Source organism: Pristis pectinata, chromosome 2, assembly GCF_009764475.1.
Source record: "Pristis pectinata isolate sPriPec2 chromosome 2, sPriPec2.1.pri, whole genome shotgun sequence".
NCBI classification, from domain to species: Eukaryota; Metazoa; Chordata; class Chondrichthyes; order Rhinopristiformes; family Pristidae; genus Pristis; species Pristis pectinata.
In genome coordinates this window covers 105,059,103-105,079,591 of record NC_067406.1, presented here as the reverse complement: position 1 = coordinate 105,079,591, position 20,489 = coordinate 105,059,103, and the positions used below count along the sequence as shown (strand labels likewise).

The following is a 20,489-nucleotide window of genomic DNA, read 5'->3' as shown; positions in this document are numbered from 1 at the left end:
AAAATATTAGCCCAGACTTTGCTGGTGAATGGCAGCAGCTCCAAATGGAACTACAAGTGTTTACCCATTTAATTGGAAGCAAGTCTTAGAACTCTGTACATGCATCTCCCGAGGTGAAGTCCAGAATTTGATGACAGATTTGGAGCTGGGGACTTCAGTGGTGGAACTCCACCTTGATGAGATTCCTAAACACTTACTCAGGGAATCACTTCTCCAATTCCGCAGCAGGATCCAAGACCCTAATAGTATCTATGGAGGTTCTAGGTACCTTTTCCAATATTAGTTTAATTTGGTTTAATGTGGTCAACTATTTACTTATTTTACATAGTCTTAGTTCTGTTTATCTTAAAAAATATTTCAGTAATTGTTCGCACTTTCAAAAATTATTTACTTCATTTTTTTCTACCTTTTAAGTAGATCCTATATTCAAGAACATTTAAAAACTATTTAACAACATTCAAATGGTTCACAATCAGCATAGTTGGGGTGGGCTTTTATATGCTGTTGAATGCACAATTATTGATTCTGACCTTACCTTTGTGCACAGGTTTGAATTGAGGAGCTCTTCATGCCCTCTGTATCTGTATCTGGTCAGTACGGGCAATACAGAAACATGGTTGGTAATCCCAGGTGCTGGGGGCAGGCCAGTAAGTTTGGCCCTTGACTCTGTTTTGTTTCTTATAGGGCTCTATGCAATCCTGAGAAACAGAGGGACTTTGGTGTACAAATCCAAGGATCATTGAATGTGGCAGCACAGGTAGACATAGTGATGAAGAAGATTTATGGGATACTTGCCTTCATTAGCCAGTGCATAAGAGCAGGAACATTATAGTACAACTTTATAAAACATTGGTTAGGCCACAGCTTAAGTACTGTGTGCAGTTCTGGTCTCCACACTACAGGAAAGATATGATTGCTCTGGAGATAGTGCAAATAAGTTTCACCAGGATGTTGTCTGGGATGGAGTGTTTGGGATGGTGTAGTTACAAGGAGAGACTAGATTGCCTGGGTTTGTTTTACTTGGGGCAGAGGAGGCTGAGGGGTGGGACCTGATGGAGGTATATAAAATTATGAGCGGCTCAGATTGGGTAAATATTAGAAAACTTTTTCCCCATGGCAGAGGTGTCTAAAACTAGAGGTTTAGGCCAAAGGTAGAGGTTTAGAGGGGATCTGAGGGAGAATATTTCCACCTAGAGGTGGTTGGAATCTGTTGTGCACTACCTGAGGGATTAGTGGACACAGGTACTTTTACACCATTTAAGAAATATCTAAACAAGCACTTGAATTGCCAAGGCATAGTAAACTGTGGACCAAATGCTGGTAAATGGGATTAGTATAGATAGTACATGATGGTTGGCATGGACATGGTGAGCCAAAAGGCTGTACAGCTCTACTACTACATGACTGTCTACACAGATCCCACCTGACCTGCTGAATATCTCCAGCACGAACTCTTTTTATCACACCTTTCACTCTTTTCATCAAAGCTGTCCAGTTCCTAGTAGAAGGAAAAATCTGATAAGCATTCTGTGAAAAATTAGACAGAGCAGGGTTGGGGGGAATACACCATAAAAGATCATACCACATCATTGTTTTAGTGCTTTTGAGTACTGGTACACATGCAATGGTTAAAAACGTGATCCATAAGGTCAATGAAAAAAAACTGCAGATGGCTGACCTGCTGGGTGTTTCCAGCATTGTTTTCTAATTCCCAAAGGTAATTTTAGCTGACAGAATTTGAAGAATGAGAAAGAGAAAACGTTTTGCTAAAATTATTCAAATCCCTGGGCAGAGCAACATTTGTCAAATGCAGCATAATTTTGGGCACACCGCTGAGGAAGGACGTCTGGCCAGGTGAGCAGTGGGTGACTCACCAGCCGCTGCTCTCATCTGTAGTGGTGACTTAAAATTGAAATGCACGGTAGGAATTTCCACACAATATTGCAAAATACTACGAGCACTACAGCATTTAATTTATTTAAGACCTGTCATGAATTTTACGTTTCTTTCTCAACCATTGCTCAGTATAAACACTCCTGAGACGAGACTATGGGCCGTACCTTTCCTGGATTCCAAGCGTCTTCTTTTAAGACTTCCTGTCAGTCTCACATACTTCCCTTCCGGCTCTCGAAACAAGACGATGGATCATTCTTGCTGGATTTTTTTTTAACGTGAACACAATGGTTTTATTTGGGGTTATTGTGGATTCGCGAACTCAAGCGGAAGGTCCCTGGCTCCGCCAGAGGCGTTGCAGTCAACGGCTGGAGCAGAGCCTTCGGAAGCTTTCCCCACCGGTCGCTGACAGTGACACAGGCCGGGGATTTCCCGCTTCTCTGTGTTTCACCACATCAGCGGCAGTGGCTGTCACCTCACTGCCTCCTCCCACACCACATCTTAACCCTCTACCAGCAGATCTCCCCTTTCCAGCCGCTCTCTCTACTTCCACCTTTCCCCTTCCAACCCCACCCACCTCCCCTTCCAACCCCACCACCTACCTCTCCTTCCAACCCCCCCCCCATCTACCTCTCCGTCCAACCTCCCCTTCCAACCTGCCCCAACTCCCCTTCCAACCCCCAACCTACCATTCCAACCCCCTTCCTCTGTCCCCCCTCTCTTTCTACCTTGCTCACTATCACTATCTTTTCTCTCTTCCCTATCTCCCACTCGCTTTGTCTCTTCTCCTCATCCTCATCACTTTCCCTTCTCCCTCCCAAATCTCTCTCTTTGTCCCTCTGCCTAGTTTCCTCTCATTGCACCACTCTTTCTAGCTCATTCTCTTTACCCTCCTCCATAGCTCCCCCTCACCTTTATCCTCCTCTCCCCCCCCTTCCCTATAACAGCCGTGGAACATTTGCCTAAGAGTTTGAAGGCTGTGCTTAATTTTCACTTCTGAGACAAGCACAAGATCCCAGGCTGACTAGGGGAGGAGGGTGGGGTGCCAACCTTTTGTTTTTCTCACATAGAGATAAAAATCCCTCATCATTTTCAACACAGGTGCACCTCAAAGCTATGTGCTTAACCTCCTGCTCTACTCCCTATACACACATGATTGTGTGGCTATGCACAGCTCCAATGCCAGATAGAAGTTCAACAACGACACCACTGCTGTTGGACGAATCACATGTCAGTGTACAGGAATGAGATAGGACACCTGGCTGAGTGATGCCACAACAATAACCTCTTGCTTAATGTCAGTAAAACTAAAGAAGGGGAAGGAGGGCAAACATGTGCCAATCTACATTGGTGGAGAGGATCAGCAGCTTTAAATTCCTGGGCGTTAACCTATCGGTTGACCCGTACTGGACCCAGCACATAAATGCAATCACAAGGAAAGTGCCCCAGTGTCTTTACCTTCTTAGAAGGTTAAGGAGGTTCAGCTTGTCACCAAACACTCCAGCAAACTTCTGTTGAAAGTATCCTGATTGGTTGCATCATGGTCTGGTATGGCAATTTGAATGCTCAGGAATGTTAGAAGTTGCAAAGAGTAATGGACTCAGCCCAATACATCATAGGCATATCCCTCCCCGCCATCAGTAGTATCTGCATGAGGCGCTGCCTCAGGAAGGCAACATCTATCATCAGAGATCCCCACCATCTGGGCCATGCTATCTTCTTGCAGTTACCATCTGGCAGGAGGTACAGAAGCCTGGAAGTCCCACACCACGAGGTTCAAGAACAGCTACTTCCCTTTAACCATTCAATTCTTGAACCAACCTGCACAACCTTAAATATTTACCACAGTATAGCAACACTATGACCACTTTGCATTACAACTGACTTTGTTTTTTATTGTTCAAATTGTGTTCTTTTTTGTAAAAACTGTGATTATGTTTAATTTGTGTCTTTCTTGTGAATGTTGTGTATCTGATGCTATGTGCCTGTGATGCTGCTGCAAGTAAGTTTTTCATTGCACCTGTGCATACATGTACTTGTGCATCTGACAACAAACTGGACTTTGATTTTAACTTCGATTTTGAAGAGTAGGGTCGTTATCTCCTGAGATCTGGTCAATGTTTAAGCCTCACCAAATATTGCAAAACTGATCATCTGATCATTATCAGATTACAGATGTTGGAACTGTTATAGATAATTAGGTTGTTATATCTCCTGTATTATGTTACCACATTTTAAAACCACGTCATTGACTGTAAAGTGCCTAGTGCTATCCAGAAAGCGAATGAAGGCTCCAATAAAAATATAAGTCTTTTGTTTCCCCTTCTTCTCCACTCTCCTTTTCTTCTCCTTACTTTTTTAATGTCTTGCTTTCCCTTCCCCACTCTCCCTTTATCCCTCTCATCCTTTACATTCACATCATCTCACTCCTGTTCCCTCTCCCCTCCATCTTCCTCTTTGCTCCACCTGTCTCTCCCACCCTCCAGCCTTCTCTGAATTCTCCCTCCCACTTCCCTCTCTTCTTCTATTGGCATCAGGGAAATTAATGACTAACATGAAATTTACACAGCATGTATCAAAATCATTAACATTCTTGAACTAAAATTTGTAATTGTCACAGAGGACGATCAGAACTTGACAAGTCAATCTCGAAATCAAAGAGAGCTAATTTAACAGAGTGTGTTGATCATAGGAGGTATGGAGCTGAAACCAGCACTGGGGCTCATTTTTGCACTGTATGTTTGGCTTCCATCCTGTCCTAAAGAAGTTACAAACTGAAGCTGAGCCACTGCATTTGGCTTAAGAAATAGCTGATGTCCATATGTCTAATGGTTTGCTGGGAATTTGCTAGCCACATTGTGCCTCTCCACTCCATCTGAGAAACATAAGGTCACTTGGGCATGAAATAGGAGCTTTGTCTCTTCACTAATATTCATGTTCCGATTTTACAAAAAGAAATGTGCAGGATGCCAAAGGCCATTACCAAGAAAATCCTGTCAAGATTTAGGAAAGCTGAGCTGGAAGAGGGAAGCCATTACGAGGAGAGAGCAGAGCCTAGGCATGTATCAAGTAGATTGAAATCCCAGGGATTTCAATCCCTCTCAGGCCCCTCTGTAAACATTCAGGTATGGCAAGCAGGCAAGCAGGTAAAAAAGCAAATGTTATGTGGACCTTTGTTGCAAGAAGTTTTGAGTACAGGTGCAAGGATGTCTTACTACAATTATACATGGCCCTGGTGAGACCACACCTGGACGATTGTGCACAGTTTAGGTGTCCTTTCCTAAGAAAGGACATATTTACTATAGCAGGAATGCATTTGAGGTTCACTAGACCAATTACTGGGATTACAGGACCTCACATGAGGAGAGATTGGATTGACAAGGGCTGTATTCAGAAGAGAGTGAGAGGAGATATCATTGAATTGTACAAAGTTCTGACGGGGCTCCACAGGCTTAATGCAGGGAGGATTTTCCCCTGGCTCTGGGTTCTAGAACCAGAAGTCACAGTCAGGATACAAAGTAAGATGTTTAGGACAAAGATGAGGAGAAATGTCTTCACTTAGAGGATGGCGAACCTGTTGAGTTCTCTACCACAGAACGATGTAGAGGCCAAGTCACTGAATATATTTAAGACAGAGATAGATATCAAAACACAAAAGGCATCAAGTGATATGGGGAGAGAATGGGAACGTGTTATTCAGATAGAGGATCAGCCACGATCATACTGAATGGCAGAGTAGGCTCAACGGGCTATATTGACTTCACCAGCTCCAAGTTTTCTGTTTCTCTATGCTAAGTCAATGTCCAGGATAGAAGAGGCCTCTCACTGCATTACAAACTACTGAGTGCCAACTGCACACAAAAAAACTTTATTTTTAGTATAAATTCATATGACTTGCAGAATTCCACCCCCCCTCCCCCCCACCCACACACACACCCTTTTTTCTAGGGAACAAAGGGCTTGAGGAAAAGGACAGCAAGAAAGTATGAAGTCAAGGTCAAAGTAGAGTTTAGTGTCATATGCACAAGTACATGTGTGCACAGGTGCAATGAAAAACTTACTTGCTGCAGCATCACAGGCACATAGCGTCATGTAAGCAGCATTCACAAGAAAAACATAAACATGAATTATACACAATCTTTACAAGAAAGAACACAATTAGAACAAAAAATGTCCATTTTAGCGCAAAGTGATCAAAATGGTTATAGTGTTGCTGATCTGTAGTGATTAAGGTTGCGATGGTTGGTTCAAGAACCGAACAGTTGGAGTGAAGTAGCTGTTCTTGGACCTGGTTGTGTGGGACTTCAGGTTTCTGTAACTCCTGCCCGATGGTAGCTGCGCGAAGATGGCATGGCCATTACAATGCTTGCAACACTGTAGAAATAGAAACAGAGCTAACATTTCAAGATTTCCCAAACAAATTGCAAACTGAGTCCGAGACAATTTGTAAGGTTTAAGAAATGACTAATGGCAGGGTGCCAGTTTTTATTTCAGATTTCCAGCACCAGCAGTTTTAGTCAGAAAGTATCACACCCAGAGCGAGGAACAATGGGAAGTGCCAATCAGAGGCAAACTTTGTTCTGGTTGGATATTTCCGGCGTCAATCAAAAGAGGCCTGCCCTCGATCTTGGAGTATTAGTTAAAGAGCTGGGGACGAGCTTTCGGAGTAGTGATATTGCTGGTGAGGCGTTGGTGCGTGTTTCCATCGTGGAGGCGATCTGAACAGGTCTGCGACTTGCGGCAGGTTGGTGCTGATAACCGAAACTAACGGAGGGAGTAGCTGAACGTTATCCGATGGGGTTCTGTGGTTAGGGTGGGAGGATGGGGGCGCTGGTTCAGGTCGCTCGTTCTTTTGATGGTGTTGCATTCGTCGGGTCTTGTGATTAATAGATACTTTTGCACTTTGTAGTGATTTTACTTTAAGTATATATTATCGGTTCAGTTGACAGACTCCGAGGTTTCCAATGAAGATCGATTTTTGGATGTTTCATCAAACCTTAACACTTGCGACTTCTTAATTTTGTTTTCTTTTCCAGACCCGATAAGAATTTAACTCGCAGCCCACTCCCCGCCAAACTGGTGGTGCAGTGTCGCGCTGCTGCTTTACCTGCTCGCTCGCACGCAGTTTTGCTTTCAGATTTGTGAGGATGAGTTTGGTTGACGACTCTTCCCCTGTCCTTGGGGACACTGAGGTCAAACGCAACGGTTCCGTTGTTGCCCTGCCGCCTTGTTTACTAGCAAATGCCCACTGTGCCAGTCATCACATGGCGGTTGCCGAACAATACCCCATGCAATAAATCTTCTGCGGGTGTGATAGCGGCAGATGGCAATGCTATTGTTATTGGGAAGTATTTGTTATGCAAGATTTGATGTGCCCATATGAAAATATTGGTCTGGCTTAACAGGTTCTTTTCCGGTATGATAAACAACAAACGTCTGCATTTATTTAGCAAATGTTATTAGACACTGAGGCAGAAGGATGGACTGTATTGGGGCTGCTGCCTTGTAATTTGATCAAAGTTTTTAAAAGAAACTGAAAGACGTTTAAATTGAAATTGTTGAGTCTGGGGTGTTGGCAGTGGAAAGCTTGACTGGCAATGGTTGAGCAATCACATTGAGAATCTAAAAGCTCTAATTTGAAGAGTATAGGAACCTAGGAGACTTGCAGGGCTGGAGGTGATAGGGAGATGGGAGGGGGAGAAAAGATGAGCATTTTTAAAATGGTTTTAACTGGGAATAATTGAGTTACCTGTGAAACATGAGGTTGACAGTGGGATTTATTGGAAGTTTGAATGAGCAGTGAAAATTTGGATGATGGATTTAAAGAAGGTAGAGCAAGTGTGACCAACCAGGACTGCATTGTAATAGTGAAATCTAGAAGGTAACACAGACAATAGAAGATGAGCTGAGGCAGAGCCTGCAATTGCTGATGTAGTGGAGGGGTAAATAGGCTATGTTTGTGGTGGAAGGGAAATAGGGTCCATAATTCATCCTAGTTTGGGATGTAACAGCAGCTTTGAATAGTTTGGCTTAGTTTTGGACAGTTGACTGAGAGGAATGGGGCTAATGACAAATACAGTTCCCTCTCAATTCTTTGTTGGTCTCGCCAATATTTTAGTGAAATTTCTGTTTTGGTGCTGTATGTTGGACAAATAAAAAAAATACATGGGGTATAAGCTACTAAATCAAACTTCAAAAACATTTGTAATATTTTAAAATTTAAGAATAGAGTGAATGGTATAAAATTAGTGTGTCAGCCAGAGAAGTTGTTTAATAGTAATTTTGTTTTTTAAAAACTTAGTTTTATCTTGCTTGTGGGTGATTGCTTTTCTTTTTAAATCACAGCTTCTGTGTGGCTTGTGTCTGCTACAACAGGGTACCCAGTGGAGGAGCAAGTTGTTGGAGTTGGCAACTTCTGGATTTCTCCATTAACTGTAAGTGCAGAGTCCAAAGTTGCTGCTCGGTTTGGAGAGCAATGAAGAACTAGGGTTGAGAACATAGGCTAGGGCCACAGCCAGAGCTGGGACCAGGGCCTGCAATATGGCTGGAATCTGAGGGGGGGGGGTGGGGGGGGCGCAGTAATTGGAGGGGTGTGGATGGAGTTGGGTTTGGTAATAGGGGCCACGTTTATAGCCAGGGCTGGGTATGCAGATGCGACCTGGAGCATCACCAGCAGCCCAAGTTGATGCCCCTTTATTCTAAGACCATGCCTTCTGGTCCTAGACACTTTGAGAAGAAACCACCTCAACGTTTCTCCTGTTCAGCCCAAAGAATCTTGTATCACTATAAGATATTCTCTTGACTCCAATGGGTATAGAGACCTCAAGCAATCCCTGCATTGCCAACAAAAACTTAACTGCTGGAGATTCTTGGGGTGGGGGAAGAGGTGACTTTTTTTTTGTTGAGTCTCTGCATCAGGACCTCATTGAGTGGAGGTGGCCAATATAAAGAGGTGACGTAGGGACCGATAGGTGGAAGCAAGTGAGGTGGGCAGAAGGAGCCAGGTTGGGGGAGTTTAGAGACAGGCTGGAAGGTGGTAAGTGGAAGCAGATAGGGGAGGGATATTGGGTATATGGCACCAGATGAGGGAGTCGGTACCAAAGATAGGCCAGGGCAGAAGAAACCCAGGTGGACAGGTGTGTGGGTGATGGGCAGGTGGAGGAGGATAACAAATCTAGGTAGGGGGGAATGGAAAAGGTGAACAAAGGGGGAGAGAGAACTTAAGTGGACTGATGGGAGTGGAAAAAAGAATGTGGGGGGTGTGTGTTACCTGAAATTAGAAAGTTCAATGATCATACCATTGGGTTGTAGGCTACCCAAGTGGACTATGAGATGTTGTTGTTCTTCTAAATTGTGTTTTCCTGTGGAGAAGGCTGAGGACAGACTGGTTGGTATGGGAAGGGGAGTTGAAGTGACGTGCAACCAGAAGCTCGGTGGCCAGACAGAGCGCAGGTGCTCTGCAAAACTGTTGCACTGTCTACACTTGGTTTCGCAGATGCAGAGGAGGCCTCGTCAAGAGCACTAAATGCAATAGATGAGGATGGAGGAGATGCATTGTGAACCACTGACTCACCTGTTTAGGTCCCTGGATGGTGGTGAGGGAAGTGGTGTAGGGACAAATGTTGCACCTCCTGTAATTAAAGGTGAAAGTGCCAGAAGACACGGAGAGGTAGGTGGGGAGGAATGAGAGGAGGTGGGAGTCATGGAGAATGGTCCCTGCAGGAAAGGGGTTGTGGGAAGAAAAGGGGAAAATGTGATTGGTGGTGGGATCCTGTTGCAGTTAGCAGAAATCGCAATATGTTGGATGCAGAGGCTAGTGTGGTGAAGCCCAAGGGAAGTCTACATCTGTTTCCTCTGGGGGTGAGGAAGTAGCACCAATGCAGTTGTGGTTAGCGGAGAAAGAGTCTCCTCTGTTTGACAGAATGTTCTTACCCTGAACAACTTTGCTTTTGATTCCTCCCACTTTCTACAAATCAAAGATATAGCCATGGACAGCTGCATGAGCCCCAGATACACATGTCCTGTTGTTAGCTACATAGAACAATAAAACCAATAAAAAGCAATTTTATCACGTTTGCTACTAACTTCCACCCTACCCTCAAATTCACTTGAACCATTTCTGACACCTCTCTCCCTTTTCTGGATGTCTCCCCATCTAGAGAGACAAACTAACAGATTCCTTCAGCTACCTCAACGACGCTGCCTCCCACCCTGTCTCCTGTAAGGATGCCATAACTTTTTAGAATCATGTATTAATGCAGCATGGAAGCAGGCCTTTTAACCCAGCTCATCCATGCTGACCAAGGTGCCCATCTAAGGTAGTCTTGTTTGGTCTATATCCCACTAAACCTTTCCTATCCATGTACCTGTCTAAATGTTGTTGTACCTGCCTCAACCACTCCCTCCGGTAGCTCATTCCATATACTCACCACCCTCTGAAGAAGTTGCCCCTTGGGTTCCTTTTAAATTTTTCCTCTCACCTTAAACCTGTGCCCTCTAGTTTTTGATTCCCTATCCCTGGGGGGGGATGGGGGCGGGGAGAAGACTGTTTGCATTCACCCTACCTACCCCCACCTCCCCTCCCCCCCTCACGATTTTGTATTTGCTCAGTAAACTTTCTCTCAGCTTCTCTGCTGCATCTGCTCTCAAAATGAGGCTTTCTATTCCTGGCCTTCTGAACTGTTCTCCTTTTTCCGGAAGCATGGTTTCTCTGCTGTAGTTAATGGAGCCTCACTCACATTCGTCCATTTCCAGGATGTCTGCTCTACCACCCATCCACCCCAGACAGAACAGAGATAGTTCCCTTTCATCATACCAGCCATCACATCAAACATATCCTTGGACTCTGGCAGTTGCAATGGGATCTCACCACCAGTCACAGCCCTCTTTTTCCAACCACCCCACCCCCACCCTCTGGCCTTCTGCCAGGATCACTTGCTCATCCCTCCCTGTCTCCTGGAACTTTCTCCTCTAACTGTAGAAGGTGCAACGCTTGTCCCTACACTACCTTCCTCGCCTCTATCCAGGGACCTAAGCAGACCTTTCAGAAGATGCGGCAGAGATTTGTGTGCACCTCCTCCAACCTCGTCTATTGCATTTGGTGCTCTTGATGTGGCCTCCTCTGCCTCTGCGAGACCAAGTGTAGTCTAGACAACCATTTTGCAGGGCACCTGCGTTCTGTCTGGCCACCTCGAGCTTTCGGTTGCATGTCATTTCAACTCCTTCCCCAGCTTCCCATTCCTACATTGACCTGTTTGTCCTCGGCCTTCTCCATTTGCCACAGTGAAGCCAAATACAAACTGGAAGAACAGTGCCTCCTATGGTATGAAAATTGAACTTTCCAATTTCAGGTAACCCACTCCCACCACCAGCTCCCCCCACCCACCTGGTGTGCTCTCTCGCTGCCCTCCCCCAGCTGGTTCTATCTTCCCATCACCCACATGTCTATCTGCCTGTGTTACTTCTCCCTTGACCTCCCTTTCCTCATCTCCTTCCTCCAGCTGGCTGCATCTGCCCATCAACCCCATCTCACCTGGTTCCATCTTTTGCCTGCCAGCCTCTGCCTTGCCCCTCCCCCTCTCCTCTTTAAACTGGCTACCTTCCCTCTATGCTCCCAGATGTGATGCAAGGTCGGAAACACCAACCATCCCTTTGCCTGCATAGATGCTGCTTGACCTGCTGTTCTGATAGCAGTTTTCTTTTACTCTGGATTCCGTCATCTGCAGACTCGTGTTCCCTCTATCCTTGATCAACCTTGTGAACCTTCCTTATCTGCCTCCATTGAATCAATCAATGCTTGCAGCTCAGAAGGAGGCCATTTGGCCCATCATATCTGCATAGGCTGTTTCTCTGGCTTGCTTTTCTTAAACCATGTATTTATCCCATTTCCTCTTGAAGGCCATAATGGAGCCTGCTTCTGTCACATGCAGGCTGTGCATTCCAGATTCCAACAAACGGCATAGAAGATTTTCCTCATTCCAGTTTTGATTCTCTTTCCCTTTGTTTGTACCTGTGACCTCATGATTTTTTTCTCTTGACTAAAGGAACCAAAATGGTACACATGCTTGCAGTATGGTCTTTTGCATGCCTTGTAGGACTACAACCTACAAAATAAAATTCTGCATTCTACCAGCCTTGCCATTTACCCACTGCACCTGTATGTTAACTTGCTATTTCATTACTAGAACCTGCAGATTTCTGTGCTGCAGCTTTCTACAGTCTTTCTCCATTTAAATTTTATCATTCTTCCTTCCAAAGCGAACAATTTCACATTATACTCCTACTACTCACTTTTTGCACACTTAATTAACTGATGAATATCTCTCTGTAAACTGTTTGTATCCTCCTCTCAACTTGCCTTTTTCCCTTGCCCCCATTTGTATCATTTGCCAAATGTGGCTCCAGTATACTTAATCCTCCTTCTAAATCATTAATATGTTGTAAACACTGTGCTTCTAGCACCAACCCCACGGCAACTCTGTGATCACAGATTTCCAACCTGAAAATGACTCTCTTATCCCAACTTGCTGCTTCCTGCTATTTAGCCAATCCCCTATCCATGCTAACATATTACCTCCAACACCATAAGCTCTTATGTGAAGTAACCTTTCATGTGAAGTAACCTTTCATGTGAAGTAACCTTTCATGTGAAGTAACCTTTCATGTGATATGTTGTTGAATGCAATTTGAAAATCCAAATATACTGCATTTACTAGTTTCATTCTATCTACATTGGCTAACACTCCCTCTGAGAACTTGGATAAAGTCGGACCAATGAGTAGTCAAAAGGGCTACTTTCCAACCAAAAGAAACAAGACTTCAGGAGCAGATAATATGCTTGCTGAAGTTCTAAAACTTGGTTGGTATGAGCTTCAGTCACAAATCCACAATTGTCCACATTCGGGAAGAAGAGGATATTTTCAATGAACCTTGGATGCTGTAATTGTGACCATCATCAAACAAGGAGATGAGCACAACTGTGGTAATTATATGGAGGCCTTTCTGGTGTCTGCCATGGGGAAAGTCTTTGCCAGGATTCTCCTCAACTGCCTCCTCCCACTGAAGAACTGTTCCATAAATTACAGCATGGAATGTGTCCAACTAGTGGCAGGATCATCACCCAATACTAATTTGAGGAGCAGCACGAATCACTATATCTGACTTTTTAACACTTTCTCTAAAGCTTTTGACCACATCAATCAAAAAGAACTACAGAATGCCCTCAAATTTGACTCCCACAGAATTTTGTCATTATTTTGTGTTTGCTTCATGATGGCATGCAACTGGTTCTAACCACTGGTTAGAGCCAATCTCAGTGAAGGCTGCATTATTGCCCCAAAAATTTTTTTTCTATTTTTCTTGTTGTAGTGTTGCACCTCACTTCTAATACATTTTCTGCAGGAGTGGAGCTAATCTTCAGAGCTAATGAGTAACTGTTCACCCTACAATGACTACAGTCCAAAATCAAGATTACGCACACTTCAATAGTTAAGTTGCAGTATATTGGTTGCAGGTTGCACTCGAAGCTGTCCTCAACTTCTTCATTAAAGTATACAAGAGGAGGGGCCTTGCACACAACATCCACAGGCAAGGTCATCTGCCAGCCTGCCTCTGCTGTACAACTCTGCCCTCTGACAATAAATATTATTGGTGAAATTCACTATTGCCTTCAAGGCATCAACATTGCTTTTCATTGAGGAAAAAGGTGTTTGAAGATCAAGACCTGGCACAAAACTCATGGTCAACTGGGCCATAGTAATCCCTACCTGCCTTTATGCTTCTAAGACCCTGACTACCTACACAGGCAGATGAAAGATATACCAATGCTGTCTCAGCAAAATCCTCCAAATTCACTGGAAAGATAAGCAAACCAATGTCAATGCCCTCTCCTGGTCCAATATCCCTGGCATTGAGGACCTGCTTACATTCAGTTTAGTTACATTGGATCAGCCACATTGCTTCATGCCCAACACTATATTCCTTAAACAGATATTCTTTTCTGCATTCTGTCATGGGAAGAGATTACCAGGTGGACAGAGGAAAAAATTGTAAGGATGTTCTCAAAGCCTCCTCATTAAAATACAATATCCCTACTGACTCTTGGAATTTCTGGCTCTTGTCTGTTCAAATTGGAGAAGGAGCATTTGGATGGTATTGAGAATTGAGTCCATGCATCTAGTGTAGACAGAAGCCCTGTGTAAAAGAGGACCTTAAGGAACTACCCATCTGCCAGCCCTGTGAGGCATTTCTTGCCTCATCTGTGAAGCAGTCTGCACTTCCCACACTAACCTCAACAGTCTCCACAAAACTGGAGAACTATCTTGAGGAACTACTGAAGAAAAAGGATGGTTTTCATTGACAGCTTTGCTGTTGTTACAGCTGCAAATTATGAGCCTTCAGGAATTTTTAGTAGTGCTTACTATGGGAGCATTTTGATTTAATCCACAAGTTCTGTGGTTGACACTGAACATTAGGATAACAGGCAATTCAGATCTGAAAATAATGCTGAATTTTTCATTGCTGAAAAAAATGATTGCTCCATAGTCTGATTGGATATTGATTCACAGAAAACAAAAGACATCTTTCTACAGTAGAATGATCAAAAGGTTTAATTGCACTGTGATATTGTCCATTACAATTTCTAGTGCCAAAAATACCTTTTATAACCTGTACAGGATTGATCTAGACTTGCTTTATCTAAACTCTGTGCTGTATTCTAAATAGAGAATTCAGAATTAATAAATGATGAAGCCCATTGTGCCTGAGCTGGATCAATGAATTCTTCTCTGCACTATACCTGCACTATAAATGATTACCCTTCAAGTATTTATCCAGTTCCCTTTTGAAAGCTGCTCTGAGTCACTTTCCACCACCTATTCAGAAGATGGTTATGGATCACAATAATTCATAATGTAAAAGAGAAGCTTTCTTCCTTTTCAATTTTAATACTTATGCCAGTCAACTTAAATCTGTGCCCTCCGGTTAATGAACCTTCTTCTAGGAGAAATAGTTTCTATCTGTTTAGTATATCAGAACCATTAATGAAGTTAAGCACATCTAAGGTGATCATCGTCAATTCCTGCAGTCTCTCCGCAAAGCTAAAGCCGCCCCCCTCCCCCAGCCTTCCTAGTACCAGTCTAGCAAATACCTTCTGCTTTCTCTGAGAATCCTTGATATCCTTTCTGAAATGTGGCAGCTAGCTGAATTACGTTGTTATAGTTGTGTGGTTGCATTTTGTGCAGTAATTAAATTTTTTTGTAATTTAAAAAAATTTTTATTTACAGTGTGGTAACAGGCCCTTCCGGCCCAAGGAGTCCGTGCCGCCCATTTTAAACCCAAATTAACCTACCCGTACGTCTTTGCAATGTGGGAGGAAACCGGAGCACCCGGAGGAAACCCACGCAGACACGGGAGAATGTACAAACTCCTTACAGACAGCGACGGGAATCGAACACCGATCGCTGGTGCTGTAATAGCGTCGCACTAACCGCTGCGCTACCATGCTGCCCCAATTCCAATGTGAAGAGGCATGTACATTCAATTTTAAAATTCTCTTTCTTTGCAACCTCTATTTTAAGAAGACCATTTATTCCTTTAATTTGGGAACTTGCAAAAGTGGGAGTAAGAGTCTAGAATTTGCTTAGGAGCTCAAACAAAATAAAAGCTTTAACTTGAACATTAGTTGTTCTATTCAGAATGTATTAAAAATGAAGAGCTCATTTAATAAATTCAAATACCAAACATTCGATCACTTGGATGAATAGTTTGTTCATTGTTCTTACAATATCAATTAAGCTATTTATATTTACATTTCAAAACTTCGGGAGTTCCCAAAGACTGATAGCAGTTGATGTATTTTCATACCTATTAATGTATTTTTGTGATGCAACCATTGCTGTAGGGGAAGGAAATACTAATGATAGTTATTATTTCCACAGAAACATAAACTAACAAAAGTATGTCCTTTGAAACTACTGAAACAGAAGAGATGATAACTTCTCTTCATATAAAAGTCTACCATCCACAGGCGTCCGTGTTTAAGTCCCTGAATTTCAATGAGAAGCAGAAGTACCGAGCAGAAGAATCGATAAAGTTTGGCCGTGACTCCAGAGTATGCCATTTTCCTCTGTTGGACAAACGTGCTTCACGAATTCAGTTTGAAATACAATCTTTCCGACACAACGACAGCTCAGAGCTCTGTTTTGAAATCAAAAATATAAGCTTGAAGACGCGACTAAATGTCAATGGTGCAGTTTTGGATCACCTCAATAGGATTGATTTACCAAAGAAGTGTATTTTACAGTTCAGTGAATTCCAGTTCTATCTTGAAAAAGACGATGGGGAAGCCAGGGAACATTTTGAGATCGACCTTAATCTTTCTCTTGTTCCATTTTGTCAAGAGGCCATAGTGGAGACTCTATCTCATCCTGTGGCTGAAAGTGGCATTTTGAATATCCCAGTGACCCAGTGCCAATTTCAGTCTGCAGTAGAAACTGATGAAAATGTATTAGTGCCATAAGATTATTATATGCTACGTAGTATGGTGAACTTATGGTAGGCTATTCATATATCATGTATGACTTGTGGGTTTAGCAATTAAATGCTACCAATAAATTCAAAAACAAAATACTCCAGATACTGGATTCTGCAATTAAAGCAGAAAGTACTGGAAAGCAGATCATATGTGAAACTGGAACCTTTATGTTTCAGGTTGATGACCTTTCATCTGAGCTGTTTTGTTTATAGTAGCAATGGAGTTAATTACTTCAACTCCATTGTTGCTGGTTTTGAATTAGTATTTTCTGCCTTTGTCATCAGTACCCCTGTCAATGATGAGGCACTCTTAATATTGATTAACCACCACTGAAAAACTTGTTTCCTGCTGGTGAAATTATTGTATCTTCATTTTATCCCATACATTGTCATGTACTGCCTATACAAATACATAACAGAAATTATTTAGAAATTGTGATAACATGAAGAATTGTAACACTAGAGGCAAACTCACCACTTCTGATAATGCCATTTCTTAACCAAACCATTGTTTAAATTTCCCAGCTACTAATCTTTTATTTGAGTTTCTGAAGAGAAAGCAAGATCAGACTGTTGGATGTTATTCCTGTAAATAAATGCTTTCATTTAGATTTTTTAGATGTTGCATTGTAATAGTTGTTGTAATTGTAGTAGTATAATAAATTGTTCCAGTGAACTTGATGAGTTTCAAGAGAAGATGGTCCCAGTGAGGTTATAGTATGGTAAATGGAGCACTACTGTGTTTAAGGGGAACATGGGAAATAGAACAGATGATGGTGCAGGGGAGTTTAAAGAGAGGAGAGGAAATTTGGCCCAAGTGTTGTTTAAAGGGAATACTAGGAAACATTGGCTAGTAAGCCAAAGACCATCAGGATTTTCAAATAATTGGAAAGTGGACTATCAATATTTTACTGTATTTGGAACAATCAGAATATAAAATGTTACCTTTATTGAACAAATAGTGGCAGCAAATGTAAAAGTAACAATAGCAAGGCTGTCAATCCACTATTTCTCTAAGACAGTAAAAAAGATCTTTGCCATACTTACCAATTTTTCAGTTAACTGACATTGACTCAGTATTGCGATCACAATGATTGCTAAACTACTGGTTTAACATGGAAATTCTAGATTATGAACTTGCAAAATTAGGAATGGGGGAGACCACTTCACCCATCAAGCTGTCTTCACCAGTTAATAAGATCATAGCTGATCTGATTACAACCTTAACTCTGCATTCTTACCTACGTATAATAACATTCCTCCTCCCCACCCTTGCTTATCAAGTACCTCTCCATCTCTGCCTTAAAAAAAATCAAAAACTGCTGCCACCATCCTTTGAGGAAGAGATTTGCAAAGACTCGTAACCCTCTGAGAGAAAAAAATAGCCTCACCTCTGTCTTGAAAATCAACAAAAAACTACAGATACTAGAAATCTGAAATAAAAGCAGAAGATGCTGGAAACACTCGGTAGATCAGGCAGCATCTGTATAAAGGGAAACAGAGTCAATGGGTTGAAATGCACGTAGATTTAGGCAGTGGTTCTCTTCACAAGTCAGTGCATTCCTGACATCTGTGTCTGTACATTGCAGCACAGGAATTGGGAATGAGCTGGAGATGGAGATCTTCTGACCTTCTGCTGGACTGCAGGAACGGAGCTTAGAGAGTTTAGTCATACTGAGCTGAGGAGCCAGATATATTTGCCCCTCTGCTTTATGGCTGGTATATGTAGTGTGACTCCCCTGATGTGGATGGAAGAGGCAATTGAAGATAGGTTGTGTGTTTTTTTTATTTTAATTCATATTAATGCCAATAGTTCTGTTCCCAGTATTTCCTTTTATTGCGTTGAACACATTGCTTATTTTGTATTTTTATTAAGATGACCCTGGTCCATTTTTGGCTCATTGCTTCGAAGTGAAGCTCATCTATATTTAAAACTAATTTTGAATTCAGCTGCATTAATGTCACTTTTAGCTGGATTTCCCCTAAAGTCATTTTCTTGAATATTCAGGCTCATAAATTATAATTAAATCATACTGGTCCAAGGACGCAATGTTCCAGAAAACTGTCAAGTATATTATCAAATAAAAGTTGCCACCTTTGAAACTCAACCTGCTCTGCTTCTCCCGATCTATGTGAAAATTGAAGTGTCAGGATATAATAAAGTACTTTTGCAGCAACTTCTCTGTTTTTTGCATATATGTGTCCTGCTACATTATCAAAGTTAACAGTCATAAACAACTCCCACTTAGCTATATAATATTCCATTCCTTAGTTTTACTCTCAGTTTCTATTGCCAGATTACTTTTGCTGGCCCAGAGATCATGTGCAAATTTTGCTTTGTCATTGCTCAGAAAGTTAATGAGTCCATTAAATTATGGGCAGTCACCAGAGAAAATGAAAATGATTGTCAACTGTTTCTTATTTAGATCGTGTTTTACCCTTATATTATGTAGTTGACTTGTAATGCCAACCAGAGTAGTCAAGTTAGCCAGTCATTTAGAAGGGCAACATCAACATCTTTGGGCAACTTTGAATAAATATTAAATTCAGGTTTCAGTGCACACATTGCCAACATAAAACAAAAACATTATCAGAAAGAAGGATTCTCAGATCTCAAAGCATTCACTTCCTGCCAATATTCAAGGTTCACAATCTGATCCCTTGAGACAAAGCTCTGTGTATGTGTGTGTGTGTGTGTGTGAGAGTGTGTGTGTGTGTGTGCCAGGCATACACCATATGGACTGACAACTGGAACAAGCACATCTCAGAGAAGTTCATTGTATGGGTATGGGGTAGATGAAGTTGGATTAGATTAATTTGCATATCGATTCTGGGCTTTGAAAGCATCCAGTCAGAATGGTAATTTTCTGAATCTAACAGATTCACCGTATTTCTACAAACATTTCCATTTGAAATATTGAAGCAGGAGAGAAGTTTCTATCATTTAATAATAGGATCTTTGATCACCACCTCAAGATTGGCTTGGAGTGATCCAGTCACAGTAAATAAGGAGCTTAAAGATCAGATGCCGTTAGAAAAGTGTCCACGGGAAAACTAAATGTATACATTGCCATGAAAGTATGCTTGATTGTGAAATTCAGTTGCATATTTCAAGCACAACCATGTGTCTGATTAGTACAGTTATGGCTTGATGAGTAACAAAGATGCAAGATTTGTATCGATGGCTTCAGCAGCTACAAGTTTGCTTGTAGAAATTTCCACTCTTATAGCATCTGTATGCATTAAGCACTCTCTACAAAGGGATCTGAGGCATCTGTGAACTGATCAAGCAGCAGGGAAGTCGTTCAATCAATCACGACGAATAATCCTTACTGAGAAATGCTGGGAGACACAGTCAGCTGAGTTAAGTATGAAACCAACTACAGGTCCTTCCCAGGTTACAGCAGGGTTCATTCCTGAGAACTGTTCGTAATTCAGCAAGTCAGAAATGCATCTGCAAACTAAGTTCCCATACAGCAGAAGATGCCTGCGGAGATGGGTTGTCCCATAGGAATAGATAGTCTGGAGAAGCATTTTAAATATCATTTTGCCATTCTTAACAATAAAGCTTATACTAACAAATTTAGCCTGAAGCTAATGATATTCTTTTAAAAGATTTTAATGCAGACATATTTTTAAATGCTATTGATGTTTTAAAAAAGGTGGCTCGGATGGCGTGTCTCTCGATAAGCTTTGTAAAATGGACATCAATGTGTTAACTAGAATGTATTCTTCTTGGGTTCAATATGGTAAAGTTCCAGCTAGTGTTCAGACCAGTCACCTGCAGCCCTGTACCATATGGCAAATCCATCCCACTAGTCTCCCAAACACTTGTTCCTATGTATGGGCTGTACATACAGTAAATCAGATGTTTGCAAACTGGGGAGGACCTGTAACTAGGAATTAAGTTGCTTTTAAATATTTGCAAAAGGTGTAAAATAGAGATTCACTTTACGACGTAGGATCAAGGAAGAGGTACAAAGAGAACAGCTGAAAAAAATTGCAATGTTACTTTTCTTCTGGGGGCATGAGACTGAGAATCCACATTTGTAAATACTTTTCAT

The 20,489-nt window shown here is 42.1% G+C and overlaps 2 protein-coding genes across 8 annotated transcripts in view; one reads left to right on the top strand and one right to left on the bottom strand.

Annotated features, from left to right (window-relative positions):
- alpk1 (alpha-kinase 1) overlaps positions 1-2,338 on the bottom strand; it is a 101,942-nt gene extending 99,604 nt beyond the window's left edge. For 4 of the 5 annotated variants that reach the window (XM_052010482.1, XM_052010481.1, XM_052010487.1 and 1 more), the window contains exon 1: positions 2,061-2,338. The gene's annotated coding sequence lies outside the window, so the exon portion shown is untranslated. Of the gene's footprint in view, positions 1-1,423; positions 1,499-2,060 lie in introns of all 5 variants that reach the window. The other variant, XM_052010483.1, reaches the window with a different exon arrangement.
- A 4,051-nt stretch (positions 2,339-6,389) lies between these two features.
- On the top strand, positions 6,390-18,602 carry tifa (TRAF interacting protein with forkhead associated domain). 3 transcript variants are annotated; one of them, XM_052041789.1, is made up of 4 exons: positions 6,391-6,637; positions 8,239-8,327; positions 15,177-15,419; positions 15,831-18,602. In XM_052041789.1, the coding sequence occupies exon 4, from the start codon at positions 15,851-15,853 to the stop codon at positions 16,409-16,411; it is 561 nt and encodes a 186-aa protein (XP_051897749.1). In that variant the 5' UTR covers positions 6,391-6,637; positions 8,239-8,327; positions 15,177-15,419; positions 15,831-15,850; the 3' UTR covers positions 16,412-18,602. The 3 variants fall into 3 exon arrangements, with proteins under 3 accessions (XP_051897754.1, XP_051897749.1, XP_051897740.1); XM_052041780.1 differs by lacking the exon at positions 15,177-15,419 and having other exon boundaries at positions 6,393-6,637; XM_052041794.1 differs by lacking the exons at positions 8,239-8,327; positions 15,177-15,419 and having other exon boundaries at positions 6,390-6,637.
- The last annotated feature ends 1,887 nt before the right edge of the window (positions 18,603-20,489 follow it).